The 20,705-nt window shown below is 39.1% G+C and overlaps 1 protein-coding gene across 1 annotated transcript; it reads right to left on the bottom strand.

Annotated features, from left to right (window-relative positions):
• Positions 1–9,401: 9,401 nt before the first annotated feature.
• Positions 9,402–11,227, bottom strand: LOC131311024 (dof zinc finger protein DOF5.4). Its single transcript, XM_058338338.1, has 2 exons — positions 10,575–11,227; positions 9,402–10,092 (listed from the first exon to the last, which is right to left on the bottom strand). Exons 1-2 carry the CDS (start codon positions 11,016–11,018, stop codon positions 9,682–9,684), a joined length of 855 nt encoding a protein of 284 aa, XP_058194321.1. The 5' UTR covers positions 11,019–11,227; the 3' UTR covers positions 9,402–9,681.
• Positions 11,228–20,705: the final 9,478 nt, after the last annotated feature.

Raw genomic sequence — 20,705 nt, forward strand, 5'->3', positions numbered from 1 at the left:
GTTGGGGATAATAAACCACAATGCAAAACTAGGGTATTGGATGATTTGGACCAGAAACAAGCTGCAGCGGCCAAGAGTTCAGAATTCAATTCTAAGGGAAATTGTGAGAGTTCAATTGTCTCACGAATTCCCATTGTCTTCCAATCCTTAAAAAGGAACTTCATCATACGCCTTACCCAGCCTACCCATCCCATTTCGACAGTATAAGGCCAGGAACGAAGGCAAGTGTTCTTACCCCAGCCTGACCATTCAAGCGTTGGAAGTTGTAGGAGAAGTGGATCACGTTCCCCCACAGGGTAAACTTCTGGGAGGCCATCTGGAAGAGCTGACGAAAAGGCTGGACCCAATATACAGTGAAAACTGACGTTATCATCGGGAATCAGGACTTGGGTATTCTGATCAACCCCATTTCGGTACGACTCCGGGAATCGGAAGGAGTCCTCCGTTACCGACTCAGTAGTCGGATCTTCAGTTGGATCGCTAGAAACCTTCAATTTGGATTTCGGTGCCATTTGAGGTTTGAGAGCTGTTTCGGGGTTTTGGTGTGAGAGGAAATTCAAATTCGTGCCCTAAAATTTGAAGTACTCTGCTTTATATAGGCAGTGAGTTACTAAGGGATTATTTACCCAAGTTAATCTTTAACTCAGGTAAATAGGGGGGCATTGTTTACACCATAATTTAGTAATTTAGTCTACTATGATCGATTGGGTCAAAATGTTACACGTGTCAGCACGTATTAGACTAATTAATGTAAATGCAAATATGAAGCCTATTAAGGAAAATCAAGTGGACTGATCGACGGTTAATATTCAACTTCGGAACACGTTTCAGAGCATGAGTTACATACAGATCGTGGACAAGACAATTAATGCAGACAGGCAGTTGAAGCAATTACAACATTGGGAACGTGTGAGATCATGGAGAAGTAACCGCCTCGTGCAGATAGTGGAGCAAGATAAGGAAGTGGAAGAAACCACTCAATTCAAATCAAAGGAGGGAATTCCATCTGGTTTGAATTTCAAGTATTTCAAGTCGAAGACAGCCTATAAATGCAGGAATAGAAGACAGTTACAACCCCCAATCAATCGCCCAAAGGCTTCTACTTTTATCTGTACTTTACATTTCTTGCTCTAGGAGTAGCTTGTAACATAATTGTCTGTTCGATTGTGTTCTCACCGTCGATCGACTTCTACCTCGAAGAAGAATAAAGTCCATTTTGTTGTTCTTCTTTCATCTTCATCACTTCATTAAGTTTGCTTCCAGAGAAGTCCTGAAATATGGCAAGGAACCAAACTCCACCACCACAAACACCCACATTCCAGCACACACACGTAACAACTCTAGTTGATCCGTCGACTGCAAACGAGAAAATAGACAAACAGAGGGATAGGGACTTGAAGGAAAAACAGAATAAAATACAAGTCATGTATTTAAAAGGTAGTTATGTTTGGTGGTGTGAGTAAATATAGATAGAGAGAGAGAGAGAGAGAGAGAGAGGATAAGATTGGGACATTGTGGTGTCAATTTATTTTATTTTTTGGGTATGTTTGAACAGCAGAATGGAGTGTCCGATGAAGCACATATATTGCACACTTAATTACACCTTGATAAATCACGGTTTTGAATGCGAGATTAAAAATGAAATATCACACCAGATGACCGAGGTCTTTATCTATTTTTGTAGTAGTGTAGGGTTTTCTCCATTTGCTAGTATGTTATGTAACGTGCATATGTGATCATTCCTGTACCAGATACAAATGAGACCCGAGATATATAGTGATTATAAGTCTCGGGACTCGGGTCAAGGTGTATTTCCCAAAAGGGAAAAAAAAAATCTCAGGTGGTGCTTGACATATTACACATTACCCAAGATTAGGTTGAGTACGAAGTTGAAATGACTTGTCGTTACAAATTGATTCAATTTTCTTCGTTACCATCGCGAATTGAGCATGTTCCTGTTTCGAACAATGTTGGCAAATTTTATTGGCCTCCCCTGAGGTTTCTGACAAATGCAAAAACCTCCCCTGAGGTTTCTGAAATGCCAGAGACCTCCCCTGCTTTTGCTGACAATGTTAGGATTCCCCCTTCCGTCAATTTTTTTGGCTAACGGTGTTAAACTCAGCAATGAAATGGCAAAATAACCCTCGAGTTAGATTGTATTTACACCCAGGCAAGCCAAGTACTAGGCAACTGATTACATCCTCTCAAGTCTCAACCTTTTTTCTTTTCTTTTTTCTTAGACCCTATTCCATTAAAAGCACTAAAAGTACTTTCAGGACTTTTTTTATTTTTTTTCTTATTTGAATTTTTTTCTCGTTTGTAAGTTTTGCGCGAAATTTTCTTGACTTTTTTAATGAGATGAATTGAAAAAGTAGATTTTTTTACTTTACCAAAATATTTTGGGAAATAACCACTTTTAAGTAAAAAAAAAGTTAGTGGTTATTTTTCCAAAATATTTGGGCAAAAGTAAAAAATTTTCTGATTCGTCTCGAAAATTCACAAAAATTTGGCGTAAAATGAACAATCGCGAATTTTTTTTAATAAGGACTAAAAAGTTCTAAAAAAAAAGTTATTAGCGGAATGAGGTCTCATGGTACTAGACACACTACTCACATCACTCTCTATCTCATGACCTACCTCACTCTCACTACTACAGACCTATTTCTTCGCCTTCCAAAATTTTTGGGTGCCGGGTGGGTATCACGTGATGCCCGCTCGGTGCATCCAGGTCATCCATTTCGATTTTGGATGGCTCAAATTTGGAGAGAGAAAGTGGAAAGAGGGTGGCGGGGTGAGAGGGGAGAGAGAGTTTCAATTTGAATCGTCCAACATATTTTTGGACAGCCCAAATGAGCTGCTCGGGCACTATGTGGACACGGCCACGTGAAACCGACCCGATATCATATTAAACCCATGGAGACCTTCTTTTTTTTCTTAAATAATATGGTTTATATCCCTCTTATATTTATATTTATTTGTATATCTTCCAATCGCTAATGAACATGAGTTCAGATTCTTTTTTTTTTTTCCCAAACAAGCTAATCATTCCCTTTGTGTTTCTCTTATTTGTTTCCCCACATCTTATCCCACACAATTAACACCCAAAATCTGACTCATTTTCGATTTTACTCCTTGGGTCACTAAATTCATCAATCACTTTATTTTTTTCTTCCTAAGAGGGGTTTGAATTGTAAATCAAGTAGAGTGAAGGAACTAGCTAAAGAGAGAGGCGATGCTTAATTTTAAATTTACACTTTACAAAACAAATGTAGCATATGCATGTAAGTATACAGGTGTGTGTGAAATTTGAAGAGGTAGTCATGGCATGTAGGATTGTTTGGTTAATCTGTTATATTTTTCTAGGAATAAGGTTAAATGACGTGTAATAAATATGATAGCACTTGACGGTGTATTTGTCATTTCATTGCAAGACTTAACAACGTTAGGGAAGTATATTAACAGAAGGGGGAATCTTAACATTGTCAGCAAAAGTAGGGGAGGTCTCTGGCATTTCAGAAACCGCAGTGGAGGTCAGTGAAATTTGCCCAACAATGTTTGTTGTTGTGTTATAGTATTATACACACACACACACACAAAGGGCGCTTCTAATAAGGGCGCCCTTATTTTCGTTATTTGCGGACTTTTGTTGTCAGCCGTTGGATCGTGTTTTCAATGGTCTAGATCTGCAGAAGGTTTATGACCAGTCACAATTAATTTTTCTCTGAAAAAGTTTCATTAAAATCTGGACCATTGAAAACACAATCCAATGGCTAGAGGAAGCCCACTATATATATATCGAAAAATCTATGAGTACCGACCATTGGGGGAGAGAAAACGTACCGACGGCCGCCGGCGGGCCGTCTCCGGCCACCGGACGGCCGATCCGAGCCGTTCAAAAATTCTAAAAAATAAAACCGAGGGGGTCAACGCGGGAATCAAGGGCATCCGAGGTGTTTAGGGTACTTGATCAAAGCACCCTTTTTTTCGTGTATATATGTACACACACATATATACACGAAAAAAGGGTGCTTTGATCAAGCACCCTAAACACCTCGGATGCCCTTGATTCCCGCGTTGACCCCCTCGGTTTTATTTTTTAGAATTTTTGAACGGCTCGGATCGGCCGTCCGGTGGCCGGAGACGGCCCGCCGGCGGCCGTCGGTACGTTTTCCCTCCCCGTGGTCGGTACATATAGCAACACTCATATATATATATATATCCCTTATTGAGTTAAGTTAAGGACCTCTCCTTTTCCGGTCGAATTTTGATGATCCGAACTACTCAATGTGATTAGAACGTGATTTTAAGAGTTCTCGTGCGAGAAACCAACAAAAAATATGACCGGAAAGGGCTTGATCCGAATAGTTTTCATATAAATGTAGATTTCGACTATGTGATAAAAGAGAGAAGCTCGCGGATAAAACAAGGGGTGGGTCGGGTAAAATAGTTTTCGGGTCATAACCATCCCCACACGTGGATCCCTCCCCAGTCTTCCATGATACGCATCCTTTCCCAAAAATCAAACGGAGACAGAGAGAGAACAGACACGAACGATCGAAGAAGATCGAAGAGAGAAGAAGAAGATCCAAGAAGAACAAGGTTTCTTGGCGTTTGTTAGTTTTACGTCAAATTTGTATGTGATATGTGTGAGTAAGGACGAGAGGAATAGGAAAAGTAAAAAATTTTGACTTTTAAACAAGCATTTTGGGAAATATTCAAGAAAAAAAATCCAAAAATTGACTTTTTGAGCTTTTCTTTGGATATTTTCCAAAATACTTGTGTAAAAGTTAAAATTTTTTACTTTTCCAATTTTTCTCATCCTTATTTCCTTATTCATTCATATCACATAAAAGTTTGGCGTAAAACTAACAAATGTAAAAAAAATGAATAAAGACAACCAAAAAATTATTCTGCATAAGTTAATCACTAATGGGAAGTTACTAGAAGTGTTTAGAAAAGATAATGAGCTACTCTTTTCCACATTTTGTGGGCAGCACAGGATAATTAGCCATCTAATTACATTTAATGGCCTATTGTATGTATTATCCGTAAACCCATTTCCCTCTTCGTATGATATGCTTCCAAAACTACAACTGATTCTCACGGGTCATGGGCCTCTTGGCTTTGTAATAGTAGAATAACAAAGCTCGAAGAGGCCGAGTTACATAACTAAGTCAAATTAAAATTGATTGGGCTTTATTAATATTTGCTAAGCCCATTAATAAGCCTTCAATTCATGACCCAATTTAATTAAATGACCCTCTAGCGCTGACTCAATGTTTGTTGCCAAGAACCGGTGTAAACAGTATGTATATACCTGTGTACATATATATGTTTCCTCTTGTGACTTGATTGAAATTCAGATTTGACAAATTTGGAATGAGAAACCGTCATCCCGTGCATTCAATCCAATCGGGATGCCTTGTACCTGACGTGTCTCTACGGTCGATTTCGTTGAAAAAAGAAAAGAGAGTAGTTTTGTGATTATTGGACAACCTGAATGCATAGGCTATTGGGGGGTGCATCTATTTGGTGGCTAGCCCGAGGATTTGCTTGAGCCTGTTGAAGATGCTCTTCCAAAGCCGGCCAATTCACAATCCGATGACAATATGCCATAGCCTATGAGGATCCACGCGGTGCGGGCCTTTAATAGGGCTTTGGTTGGGTTGGGCCAGCCCATCAGATAGCTGCCCCCTTCCGCTCGGTGGTGGGCTTCAACTGCGCAGTGGGTCCCAAAACCAATAATATATGAGGGTTGCGTCCCGGGAGACCCACTCCGCAACTTCTGCACATGCTGCTGTTGATCAAAGTTTGTACGGCACTGGACCCCCACATCAACCCCAGGCCCAGTATAACCACCGCCCTACAACCAAGGGTCCCCCCCCTCCTACCACTCAAGTCTCCCACCCCGACTTCTCTCTCATGAATCACACGCATATCACGGAGGTAAAACCTACGTCACGTATAATTCGCGCGTGCGCGAACGGGTGCGGGAGCGCGAGCGTGAAAAGCGTTTTTGAAACACGTTCCGACCTAACTATAACGAGCGAGAATTGAGAGCGCTAGCGCGAATCGTTTTGAAAAAACGTGTGAGTTCTAGGGGCGAAACTCAATGAAAACAAAGTTATATTCTATGCATTAAGGCATGCATGGTGAACAGTTCAAAAACATTATGAGGAGAGAAATGGAAATCATCAACCAACAACACAGGCGAGCTAGGCCCATGACGCCAAGAACTACGACCATTTTTCATTCGTTCCCCAACTCATTCCACCTAACCACCTTTGCTTAAAAACATGTTGAGCTTCAAGATTTTAAATTTTGCTAAATGAGCCATCTACGAATTGAGAAAGGAGAAAGGAGTGGGTTATAAGGGCCATGGATGGTAAGCGAATATGGGTCCACTTCATGTTTGGTTCTGTCCATTGCACCCGAATTGCTTATCCGGTTTAGCGAAACCGAAACTCCCCCCACACCATCATTAGCTTATTCGGGTGGGAATATGAGCCCCTCAAACCTCTCAAACACTTTCCGCAGTCTCATTACAAGTGGCAATTAAAAAAAAAAATTCTCACATTATCTCTCGATCCACCTATTTTAACCACCGAACCCTCAACGAGCTTAATAAAATGGATGATCATAACTTACCCAAAAATAAAATTTCGCCCTCCGTCTCATTTTGATTGCTCTCTAAGAGCATTCAAGCTTTTTCAGGACTTCAAATACTAATCTGTTTAGATTTCCAAAATTGCCCTTCAAAATTGTGCAGTTAATTAGCTGTGTTTTCAATTGCTTATGCTTTTCAATGTGGATCTCAAAACATATGTAATATAAATCTTGTTTGATATACGTCAACTGTTTCATTACCCTACAAAGTTTAAAAAATCATGAAAAATATTATGAATTTAAAAATATTTATTATGAATTGAAAAATATAAACAGCCTAAAAATGGCACGAATAACAAAAACTATCAAATCAATTAAGAGGGAAAGAGTATTTTTAAGGGTGAAATTATAAGGTTGGCATATTTTGATGGTTATTTTTAGAAAGTTACAAACATCTTGAGACATTTCATAATGACATCAAGCAAACTAAGGGCATTTTCACTAAACTAAGGCCCCATTTCTACTAACAAAAAACACTAAAAATTTAACGTATTCTACCATCTCATTTTCATTTTCACTAACAAAATAAATTCACCATTTTACCATATCGTTTCCATTAAAAAAAAATTGTCAACAAAAACTATTTTGGTTTTGGTAACTTTATTCGCAAACCTATCAACTTATTCACTACCGGAAACACCTAACAACCTCTTAACCACAAATAAAAATTTACAAATTTTTCACTACTACCCCCTAAATTGACTAAAGCAAAGGCTTTCACGAATTTTTAGGCAGTTCATTCTCCTTACATATGTCAACAAAAGTGCTCCCTCTGTTCCAATTTGTTTGTCTAATTGTCGAAATTCGTGTTTTTCAAAAGTATACTTATATCTTATATTTTATAATACTTTTATGATTTTGAAAAGGGAATTGAAATCTACACTCCCTTTTTTTCACATCTACACTCCTTTTTTTGTCTTCTAGCAAAAAAATTACACACTTTCAACACTAAAATCCAAAAACGGGAGTGTAGATGTGAAAAAATGGAGTGTAGATTTCAATTTCCTTTTGAAAATTTTGTATAATAAAACTAATTAAGATTTATCAAACAAAATCCATATTGCATACTATTAAAAACATTACAAATTAAAAATTATAGACAATTTTTTTAGAGGTCAAAAGCTCTCAAAAAGTTTAAAATGGGACAAACAAATCAGGACGAAGGGAGTACCATTTATCGAAAACTGCTTAACTATTGTCATTAGTCCGTAGTCCAATAATATATCAAAAATGCACCCTAAACAGGACGGAGTAAGTGGTAAAATAGAACCCCGAAATAACATCACAATTGCAAAATTCTACTTCTAAATTTTAAAACAGACACAAGACACACAGTTGTGTTCGAAATCGTTCAATGCATGTTGACCTACGAGTATCAAACAGTTCCAGTAGGGTGTTCGGAGAATTGGGGGATGGTGTTGTGCAGTAATGTGCGCAGCACCGTGCTGCTCACCTCTGAGCCTTCGGATCGTGCACCAGACGGCTCGAATCTTATCTCAGCAACGAACGACTCTCGATCATTAATTGCTGAAACAATATCCGAGCCGTTGGATATACAATCCGACGATTCGAAAGTGCACAGCACAACGCTGTCTGTATTCGGAATTAAGTTTCAAAGTTATGCAAGTAAACAAATGGTACACAGCAGATGACTCCATTCGCATCAACTAGCCCATCAATTGGAGAGAGAGAGAGAGAGAGAGAGAGAGAGAGAGAGGACAATTACAAACCGACCTCCACAAGAGGGTACCAATCACACCAACCCACGTGCACCCAACTGACATCCCCATTCCATCCCGTCACACAGCCACATAATCGCGCATGGGACTTGTCAACTCCTCCGCCGTAGCCCCCACCACAAAACCGACCAGGGGACCCACTCCCCTCTCTCTCTCTCTCTCTCCACTTCAGTCTCTCTTTTACTCCGTACACGTCCAATCCATTGGACAAGCTAGAGAAGGAGTTCCTTGGACACTACATCCACTTACGTGCTCTTCAATTTTAAGACCATCTCCCGCTTGCACTCATACAAACATCCAAATACTCACGCACACTCTCACAAAGTGGGCTCCATATATTATGCACAGTATGTATGGAATCCACCTTCATGTGATTGTATATGTGCAAGTATTTGTGTTTAATTATAGCATTATTGTTTATACTACAAAATCTTGCAACCCCAAACCAAGATTTAGGTTAAAAATTTTCCTACCATCCCCTTTTAATAAAAAAGTACTCTTCTACCGCTCGGCGGTGGTCATACCGAGATTGTACCGACGGCTAAGCAGGGACTAGTTCGGGTCTTGCACGGAAAATTCAAGCCGTTCAATTTTTATTTTTTTTTAAAACGAGATTTTCGAGAAAAATCAGCTCAATTCGATATGTGCAGATGTTCGAATCTACCGTCCCATTTTTCATTTAGATTTTAGGCTTAAATTTTCCGTGCGGAATCCATAGTAAGCCCCGCATAGACATCACTGCAAGGTTAGTATGGCCACCGTTGGTGGACATAGCATTTTCGTTAAATAAAACATATGGTAAGTTTATTTTTACTCAAATTAATAAAGACATAAATCTCCCCATTAAAGTTCATCAACTAATTTATGTATATCATGTATTCGACAAATTTCTACAAACAGGAGGCTGAACCCAAATTGAGGAAAGGAGGAGTTGATCTGACGCAGAACACAAATCACTAAACAAGACCAAAATGAAAAAAATAATAATAATAACAGTTTAAAAAAACACTTTATAATTGCTCTATAATTGATTTACTTAATTTCCAAATACATTGAAAACCAAACCCCTCAAAAAAACACATCCAAGTTAGCAGCAAATTAACACTTAAAAGCCCACACAAAACACTTTCCCAAACCATTAAAAAAAAAAACCCAAAAAAATTAAATAAAATTTACAAAGAAAAAGAAGTCATAATATCCATATTCCTCTCCCTTTTTCCCAAATTCCAAATTTGCTTGGGTTTTTTTGAGAGAGTAATGCTTGGTAAGTAAGAGATCACGGGAGGTACAGAGAGTGATCGTTATCAGGCCACTGAGTTTGACTCCAGTAAGCATGATCAACGGTCCCGGCGAGATCAAACATCGCCTGATCTCCACCGCCTTGCCAATCAAGTGTCCCCACCCCACCGTGGTTCCCCCTGTTCTCCGTACCTGATAAATCAATCTGAGCCGTCCGATCCAAAAACCCGGCCGACAGCTCCTCCATCTCCGGCTGCTGTTGATCCCATTGGTGTTCCGACCTTTCATCCCGCACGACTGTTCCCTCGTTCTCCTGGTGCAACCGGTACCCTGCGCCGGAAATGTCCCCGATGTTGAACCCTAGAAACGAATGGTCGTTTGCCGCCGTCATCATGCTCGTGAAGCTTCCGATCTCGGTGAATACCCCTCCGCCGGTTGAATGGTCCACCTGATCAGAATAGTAGGAAATATTATGTAATTTAAAAATAACACTTTTTTTAAAGGAAAAATCGAACTTTACTTATTGATGATATCTTGAACATCGTTGGAAAAAAATTACTAACTTTTTGTTGACCAAATTGTACTATTTTCAAGTTCTCGTCTCGCAAATCGGACATTCATTTCTAGTATATGGTTTTCTTGGTTTATTTAGATCTCTGTCACCGAGTTTCTTTCAAAAAGTCTACGGACACAATTTTAAAAACACAACTGCATCGAGAGCCGTTTCAATGCACATGCAACAGGTCCGGACCAGTCTGTTGTCTCGAGAATAGAGTTGTGACTTAAAGTTGTGACCGTAACATTGCGCGAGTTTTTTTAGCCAGACATACAACTGATGCAAGGACAATGTTTCGAAACAAGACAGGAAACTTCGGTTCTTAACAATTCACTTTTTCTGAACGGATCAAAGCTAGGGTTTGTAGTTCATACCGGGAAACTGAAAAACCTCGATTCGGGAAAGTTAAGTAATGTCGTAGGCGTCGAGGTGGAAGGGCTCGCGGTGGCCGGCGGGGTTTTGGGGGCCGTGGTGGAGGCGGTGAGACTGGAGCTCTCGCTGCTGGAATGGGAGTTGGATTTCTTGGAGGAGGGTTTGGGCTTGGAGCGCTTGGTCTTGCGGCAGCCGCCGCCGACGGGGACGTTGCGGAGGACGCCGCCCTTGGTCCAGTAGCGGCGGCAGGACTTGCAGAAGTGGCGGGGCTGGGAGAGGTTGTAGTTGTTGTAGTAACAGAACTTGGTGTTGAGCGAGTCGCAGCGGGGGCACTTCAACGACTGGTTGTTCGGGTGGAGGTTGGGCCGCAGACGACGGTCTACTCCGCCGCCGCCGCCGCCGAAGAACCGGCCGCCGCCCCCTCCTATCGAATGTATATCTTGCATCTCAAATTTTATGACCAATCAAATAGCAAAGCATGGAATCAGAATCATAACACGGAGAGTTTACGCCGGCCCGCCGTGAGGATAAGCCGGGAAATTTATTTCTCCGGCTGGAGCTCACATTTGGTGACTGAGGGGTTCTGAAAGAATTATGAAAGGGAAGGGGGGTTTCTAAACTCTGACAAATATCCCCTGCATATGTTCTCTTCTCTGAAATATTGTCGTTTAGTAAGAGTTGGAATTACATAACTGACCCTTGAGCTATAGTAAAATGACATATATGTCTTGGAGTGGAGAGATTATTCCATGCCCCTGGGACATAGCCACGTGGTGCCCCGGGACTTTCTGCACCACACATTTCAGTGTAGGCCACTGAAGTGTGTGGTGCAGAAAGCCCTGGGGGCACCACGTGGCCATGCCTTTGGGGCATAGTATAATTTTCCCTTGGAGTGGGATTGGGACAGACTGCTCTGGCCCAGTGATTTGATAAATAACTGTCGAATTATTAAAGCTCGTACTGTATTGGTTATGTGAATTTAAAATACGATCTTATTATTGTCAGCCCACTGAATTGACGATAAATATATTAAAAAACAAAAAATATATATAATTTTATACACTTTTTACACTCTTTAATTTACATTTACACATTTATTATTGTCAGTCCATTAAATTGATTTTAGAATTTTCCTTTAAAATAATATGTAATTTATATAGCATATACATCTAAACTAGCTTACGCGAATCTCAGCTTGTAAAGTGGAATCAATTTCACCGTCTATTATCGAAAACCCCAATTAAAGTCGAAGCGAATGCCACTTATAGACTGAGAAAAAAGGAATAGATAGCATGACTTTAATTTAGCAAAAATGCTAAGGCCACCGACGACCAAAAAACCAATCAGAAATCGACGGGAACGCAGAACCCACTCTAGATTTTGCACAAAAGATTCGCATCGTTCAAGAATTTTAAGAAAACAAGGGAGCCTATAAAAGATTAGCTCGATCCAAACACCTACGCATATCAAATTTAGCTCATTTTTTTCAAGCCCACTTTGTTTTTATTGTACTCAATTATTGAACAGTTTTCTTGGAGGGTTTGGTCCATTATTATGGATTGGTGGCATATGTCTTTGGTATGTCCTTTTTCTTTGGCTGACCTTGCTGTTTGGTGGTTTGATAACGGGTTTCGTAATTTGGAGAAACACATTTGGGAAGCTTGTTTTTTTGCGACCATCTGGTCTTTATGGCTAACAAGGAATAACTTGGTCTTCAACAACGTTGCTCCAGTGATTAGGGAGGTTGGGGATGCTGTTAAAACGAAAGTGGATGAAAACCAAATTTGACATCAAGCTCTATTCGGTGGAGGAATTTAAGGCCTTCTTGGACGGTATTCGAAAGTTGAAACTCTAGTCGTGTTCTTGAGGAGTTTTGGTTTTTCCTCCAACTCTCGGTTGGAGGTTCTCTGTTGTTTTTGTTGTTATTTTCTTTCTTTTGGCAATCGCAGAAGTTTTGTGCTCCATGCCTCCCCCTCGATGTAATCCGGTCGAGTTTTATAAAAGTTTATTTTGCCGATTAAAAAAAAAATTATTGAACGGTTTAGTTCATGATTGCGAAACTCAAAATAGATCCCTCATGCCCGTCGATGCTGGCCAGTCGATGGCTGTAGCACCGTTTTTAATTTGGGTTGAATCCAAATTAACAAGATTCAATTTTTTTTTCAAGTTAATTCACTATAAAAAAAAATTCAATTTTTTAATTGAATTAAAAGAACCACTATTATATGGCACCTCTGTCCACCATCAAGTACCCTAGTTGTAGGGGTTTTATGGTGGCACCTTCCATAATTATGTTGAATTTAATTTGTGGAGTACATTTGAAACGTCAACCCTGCCATGGAAAGCAAAATGACAAATGAAGTTCTAAACTTTACAAACCCAACAAGAAGGCGTTCGTTTATTGTTTTTCCAATCATTCAATTACCAGATCAAATAAAAGCAGTCAATTATATGTATTATAGTACATTTTTTGTCAGTTGGCCATAAATCATGGTGACTTCACTCTATATTTTGGTATTTGTCGTTTTGTATTTTTGTTCGTTTTTTCTTAAGTTTTTTAGATTCATGTTCTATTTTTCAATTAATCGGCTATAAATCAGGGTGACTTCACTCTATATTTTGGTATTTGTAGTTTTTGAATTTTTGTTTGTCTTTTCTTAAGTATTTTAGATTGACATATTATATTTCAATTAATAATCATCTGTTCCGATGATGTGGGTTCAAAAAGTAATAATAGATCATGACTGACAACAAATTAATTTAAAAGTTCATTGAAGACGTAAAATACCAAACAATTGGTAATTTTTTGTTTGCAATGTTGTTTTAAATTAACTTTTTTTACAAATTTTAGTTCATATTTGTACTTTTTTTATTCTTCTTATAGATATGGACGATTAATCTAAAATTATAGTGAAAAACTAAACAAAATTATCTATATAATGTGAACCTGGCCACAAAATCAATGGTCTTGTCAGAATTACTCTATTTGTTCTCATTTAATAGTCCATTTTACAGTTTGTGTCTCTTTTTAGTTTCTTATATCTTCTAATATTTGATATTTTATGTGATTTTAAAAATATTATTTACTCTAACTAATTGAACTCTATCGATTAAAATTAATATTGCATATAAAAATTCGTAGCTGAGGTAAAGAAATAGTAACTCATTCTTATACGGTTAAAAACGATAGACTATTAAATGGGGACGGAGTCGACGAACGGAATAGCATCTTAAAATTAGGGAAATAATTTTTTCACTTCATTTTTTGTTAATATTACTCTTCTGCAAGTGTATTTTTTGCATCAAATATATTTTTGCGGGGGAGCGACGTTAACAAAATAAAAAAAGAGTGACAAAATCAGCTAACATAAAATTTCCGTAACAAACTCGCGTAGGCATTGTGCGAATCTGTTTCGTACTGATGCTAGGGTGTAGGTTGGTAATTCCGAGGTACCTATACATCTTCTCTTTGTACATCCAGGAGTGCTAGGGACAAACAAAATGAAAAAAGAAAATACCCTAAAAGTATGCATAAACGATTCAGATTTACTGTGCAATGCATTTGAGCCATTTATGTACATTTTAACGGCATTTTCTTTGCCTATTTTTTTTTTCACTTAGCATTTCTCCTGTACACCTTCTTCTCTCTCTACTTATTGATAGTTGACGGGGCACATCAATGGGGAAAGGGGGGACTCGGCCGTACGTTCCGTGGACGGGAATCGTCCGTCCGTGCCCGACACGTGGACGGCGGAGGCGGTGGAGTCCCTGTTGTCCACAAATCAGGCCTTGTCGCCTTGTCGGCCCCCCCCCCCCCCCCCCCCCCCCCCCGTTATCTGTTCTGCTATCTTCGTCTTCAGTTACAACCGGTTCGGAGCCGGCCACGTCGCGCTCTCCCATTGGCTGGTTGAGTGAGAATTTTTCCAACGTTTTCGTTGGGTTGGTGGAGCTTCGGTTGGCTCCGTGGCTTGCTCCCTGTACAATTTTTAAGAGTTTGATTTTTATGGTCATGGGGAAGTATATTTTTGCAAATTCCCTTATTATAGTGTGAATGGTATTTCATTTACCCACCGAAAAGAAGATTAGTTAATAGACGTGTAAACTGACTCCCGACATAAATGTTGAAAAAAAACAAAAAGAGAGTGAGTGTGGTGGGGGGAGAGGTTACCGTGGTGTGAGTCTGGCCCGACTATGCAATTTGAGCTAACTGTTTGGGGAGAAATTTTTGGATGCCGGTAGGGTACCACACACGTGGTACTTCTTCGGCGATCCGGACCATCCAAATGTGTTTTGGACGGGCCAGATTTTGAAAAGAGAGTGGTGGGGTGAGGGTAGAGAGAGGGAATAAATTAGGATCTTTGGATCACTGCTTGAACGTGTTTGGATCGCCTACTGGTACAGCCATGTGGCACCCGCACAGCGCCCAAAAACTGGTCGTTGTGAGGAGTCTGTATTTAGCGAAGGAATAAGGTTGCCCTTATCGGTGCAAATTTTAATACTCCAGTAAAAGTTTAGGTTGTTTGCATTTGTATTTCAAGCAGTAGAAGAAGGGTTTTTTTTTTCCCCTTTATTTCCCTACTCTCTCTTTAAAGAATATAGGATTACAATTGAAATAATCACCTAAACAAGGATCAAACTTTTGCAGTAATTAATTCAGCGGTAGAGAACCGAGTATCTTTCAAGCCAATCTGTAATTATGTTCAATCAAGCATACGAGTTTTACTCAATCCGGACTCAAAAGACTAAAACTGCACATTCTTTTAAAACGTGAGAATTGTCGAGACATGATCTTTTAACAATCTAATTAAGACAAGTCGAGTCTTGTGAATGTACTACGAAATACTAGCATGTATCTTCACCAACTGAAATGAAATCTTGTGATTAATGTGTTCCAAGTTGTGATATTGTATTGAAATTAAGGGGGGAGGAGAGTGAAAATATTGGGGTGCCGACAACTCTGTAGCTAGCTTTGCGTTTACAAAAATGTTACTTGCACAACCGTTGTGTTGGTTGTGTGCGTAATTCTAACCGTCCAGATATATTTGAATGGTCTAGATTTTAAACAAACTTTTTCAAGAAAAAGCCTAACTTTTATGGAAAAAAGTTTGAGTGAATCGTGACCATTTATTACAACAATGGACGGCTAGAGATTAGTTGTGTGTTGTGTTTTACACAACCGTTGTGTGTGTAGCACTTTTGGTGCGTTTAAACAATCATTCTACCTCCACATCCACTTACACATTCAATTACACACCCATACTCACAATAGAAGTGGAACCCGTACACACTACACATCCAGTATATGTGGAACTCATCCCTATTGTGAATATGAATGTGTAAGTGGGTGTGGAGTTAAAATTTTTCCCGTTCAAACTATCTCATGGTGCATGCTTTGTACTCTCCATATGTATACGGACCCGGCTTCTCTGCAATCCAACTACAAAGAGTCCATGCAGTTGTGTCACAGTCATTTATCTTTGCATTTAACGGTCTAAATTTTAAAAAACTTTTCTCCTTGAATTTTTTTTTAATCTCAACAATTAAAAACATCATCCGGTAGTTGCGAAGACTCTAACCGCACATTTGCGATCCAAACGTGTACTGCAGACAAACCCTGTACACTACAGTGGACTTTGAATGACTGATCTCTCGAAATGTCATAGTACTCCGTATGTGTCTAGTCTCTATTTGAACAGACCATATATATTATATTATATTATATGGATTCATTTGGATTCCTATCTTTCACCCAACTAAACATTGTTTCTTTATTTACTCCAAATTAGGACTCCCAACATCTCACTTGTTTTTTCTTAGCATTGTTGACACTATTGGTCTCCGCATTATGGAGAAATTTTTTGGCATGCCCAGCGAATATCACGTGACGGTACTTGGTACTCGTTGGCGATTCAGATTGTCAAAATTAACGTGGTTTGTACGGCCCAGATTTATACTCTCTTTTTTTTCTTTCTTTAAAATCCGGACCGTTCAAAACACGTTTCGACAGTCTGGATCGCCGACGGGATACCACGTGTGTGGTACCCTACCGGCGCCCAGAAATTTCTCCACATTGCGAGACGATTATGAGAGTTAGTTTTTCTTTAAAATGTTATTATAAATAACTAAAGAGTAAAAAGTTTTCAAAAAAAATAAAAAAATTACGTCCGTTTTTATTAGTTGACTCATCAGTTAATCATTTAACTTTTAATTAGTCATATTTTTTTGGTAACTCACGTCGCAATGATTTAGGAAGATTTCACAAAAACTGATTCAGGATTACTAACAAAATGTTTGCAAATGAAAAAATAATAATAATCCAGCTGCTTAAGTTGAGTCAAATGACAGAAATTCAAAAATTGAATGCTTTGTTTGGATTCCTTTTTGAAAAAAAAAATTCTCAACTCAAAAAACATTCATTACCCCTACTTCCAATTATTACTTACCCCTATCTCCAATCATTATTCTCATTTCTTTTTCTATCTCTGTCCAATCATTACCTCTATTTTCAATCATTACTTTCATTTTTCTCTCCATCCATAACTCTGCAAAAAATTTCAAAAACTCATCAAACATAGCAGAAAGCTCCTTGACAACGATCACTTTACATGTTTAAGCAACGCCTAACTATTCAATGCAGTCGGACTACCATGAGACATTTTCATATGGTTCTACTTCATACAAATAAAAGATTGTCATTTATCACCAGGCTCGTCACATAATATGGATTACTCCTCATCTTTCAACCGCCAAATAAAAATGAATTACCTTATCGTAAAGTTTATCTCAATATATATGGTTGGGAGTACCACGTGGTACTGTAACAGCACTCAATCATTACTTCGTCGTACGTAGGTGTCTATGATCCACGGATAAAGATGAGTTCCAACTTCCATTATTGCCCTTGACTAGAGGATCTGGTCCCCAATTTCAAGGGTTTCCTATGGTTGCTACTTGCTAGGTGTGCAAAAGAATCGAGCCGACTGAACTTTGTAAGGTTCGAGCTAGCTCAGTTCGTTCACTAAACGAGTTCAAAACTCCAGTTTGATCTCTCTTAACGAGCCGAGCCCAATTAATACCTTAAAAGAGCCAATTCTACACGCATAAGCCGAGCTTAATTCGAACCAAGCCGAGTTTTAGGGTGTTGAGCTCGACTCATTTACTAAACAAATTTAAAATTCAGGTTTAAACTGGGCTTGATTACTAAACGAGTTGAGCCAAGTCTTAAATTGCTCACGAACCGCTTGTTTCGTTTGCAGCCCTACGTACGGTGGCACACTTGCTAGAGGTGTACAAGTATCCACCTTTGTAACAAAATCAATGATCTGGGTACGTAGTGTCAAAACAGCAACCCAAAATTCAAGTGAAGAATTGGATTGATACATTGACATAAGCTGCTTAATACAGAGGTAGTAATTGATCGAAATGATGGGAACATTTTCACATGCACATGGGACGGTGGGGGCTCTAACATTAGGTCTTCTGGTACTTGTCCACATCTCTCTCTCTCTCTCTCTCTCTCTCTCTATAGACTATAGTGTGTATACATACAAATTATCAACCCCATCTATTTGAGTAGGCTATGGCCTTGTTTGGAAACAGAGGGAGTAGGGTTTTTATGGAGACATCTCAATCCTTGAGATTGGAAAAGATATGGGAGTGTTCATGAGTCTTTGTTTGTGTGTGTGGGGGGAAATTTTTCAGTGCCGAGCGATACATTTCACGTAGTGTCCGCTCGGCACTCTCGAATTGTTTGGTGTATTTTTAGATGGCTCAGATTGAAACATTCTTCTTCCTCTTTCTCTTTCTTTTCTCTCTCTTCAATTTCGAGCCGTCTAAAATCTCATCAGACGGCTCGGATGTGCCGAGCGGGCACCACGTGGTACCAATCCGAAACTGAAAAATTTCTCGCCTGTGTTTAGTACTAGTACTTTATGTTAACAACAATAAGTGGATGTGATCCCTATCCTACGCCACAAGTTTTGGAGATCAACACCTGTACACCCGGCAGTTGGATTGGTGTGACATCCCTCGAACTGCGGGTCCCACCATCCTTCGTTCATAATGGGGTGGATGGTCTCCCCACACAAAAATCGCCTTTGAAAGATCCATGAGGGTTATCTCCACCCCCCCTGGGCGTTTGCTATCGCCATGGAGGCGTGAGTTCAATTCTCGAGAATTGGCCAATCAGTCAGGAGATGGAAGCTCGTGTGGGTAGTTTTATTGACGCGTCCAATGATTCCCCTCATAGCTGCTTCTCATTGTTTTCTTTGTGTGTTGATTCCTTGCATCATGAATTGGTCTCATCTTGCACAAATTCCTTGCATCATGAATTGGTCTCATCTTGTATGGGTGTGGGGACACCTCATATGTTGTAAATAGAAATAATATTAATCTTATACCTCATTTGATAACAGTGATAGATGGTTGAAATTTATAAAGAAATGATATTAGGATTATGATTGGTAATGAAAATAGATTGATAATGAGTATCAAGGTATTTTTGTTTGAGATGAGATTATAAATATCATGTTTGTTTCACATTAGATATGATTTAATTGATAGTATGCATTTCCATTTTTGCCCTTGTGCAAAACTAATTTATTCAATACCTAATCAAACCAACTCAAACCCAGATGAATATTTTTCAAATCAAACCAATTTTCTAGAAAACTATCACAACATCAAAAAAATACATTTGAAAAAAAAATGATAGTATGAATTTGGCATAACTTGTGTTGGGATTGGATTATCAATACCAAGTGTGAGAGGGTATTGTGTATACCCTCTAAAGCCCACCTTGGTATTCCATTGGACTAATAGTCTCAACTCATTCTGGGTTACCAAACAAAGTATTATTTAGTCCATTGGAATTGGTAATTCCATCCTAAGAACTAATACCCTTATCACACAAGGCCTCAGTAGAAAGTTAGAAACCCAATGAGGGTTGTCTTGCTAGCTAGGGGGTTTGCTTCCACTCTGAAAGTATGAGTTTAATTCTTTGGTAGGCCAATCAACTAAGAGGCGAAAGTTCATTCGGGTAGCCTCCTAGAGCCACTGTTATACTTTAATTTGGGCCTCACAAAACTTGAAGCAAATCACAAATGTACAATGTTCTGTACAGATGTGTACCATAACTTATGTGGACAAAAAAACTATGAGCAGACGTGTGAACAACGATTGAAAGGGAGAACACAAAGTCCGGTTCACTGCTACATTACCTGACCTATGGCACAAGCATATAAATCCTTGGCCGTTCTCCAACTACTGCTTCCATGTATATATATACAGAAATAACCCAGCCATGTAACCTTGACACGGCGAATTTTAGTGGAATTCGCCGCGTAGTCACATAACCTTCAAAATGGCATACACTCGCCATAAAGTTTAACTGCATAGCAATTGTGCACAGATTATAGTGCGGAACTCACTAATCAAACCAATAATATTGATCAAACCGATAGTATTGATCAAGTGACGGGCATGGGGCCTATTATGCTTATATATGGCGCAACATGTCATTGTATTGACGTTGAGGCCCTATCCCTAGCCCAAAAGAGTTATTTAAATCGTTCATTTTATTTAGGATGGTGAGTTTGTTGCATATGCAAGTTTATCTTCGAGTTTTACTAAAATTCAATAGTAATTACCAATACAAATGTGCCATGTTTTACGAAAAATCATTCAACGTTTTGGGGCATCGTCACATTGGGCCCTAGGCCCCTTCTTTACTGCACGCTGTAGTAGGACATAAGACAAAGTTTGTGAAATCCCACCATAACGCGTGGTGAATAAGGGGCATGGGACACTACATGGCGGTGCCTCAAGGGCACTGAATTACCATGTTTCACGGAGTACTTTTTTTTCTTTGGCTATGCACCTCGTCTGAATTGATGAGTTTTTTATTTCTTCCACCAAGTTCATTTAACTGCAGAGACACTGAAAACCCAATAACAAATATTAAAAATAGTAATTGGGATAAGATGAGGTATTCTAACACCCTTCACTTCCACACATTCATATGAGGCCAACGACTATTAGTACGAGCTAGTCTCGTATATATGGAGCTGTATTTATCAACAGTGTTGGGGCACCACTTAACGAAGCCATTGAGTAATTACTCCTCAAATGGACCA

Source organism: Rhododendron vialii, chromosome 12a (genome assembly GCF_030253575.1).
Source record: "Rhododendron vialii isolate Sample 1 chromosome 12a, ASM3025357v1".
Lineage (NCBI taxonomy): Eukaryota > Viridiplantae > Streptophyta > Magnoliopsida > Ericales > Ericaceae > Rhododendron > Rhododendron vialii.

Bases quoted from the DNA above. Each gene is read 5' to 3' on its own strand.
- LOC131311024 (XM_058338338.1), bottom strand. From the start codon at position 11,018: ATGCAAGATATACATTCGATAGGAGGGGGCGGCGGCCGGTTCTTCGGC. The intron at 10,093-10,574 runs GTATGAACTACA...TATTCTGATCAG, and splicing joins CGAGGTTTTTCAGTTTCCCG to GTGGACCATTCAACCGGCGG.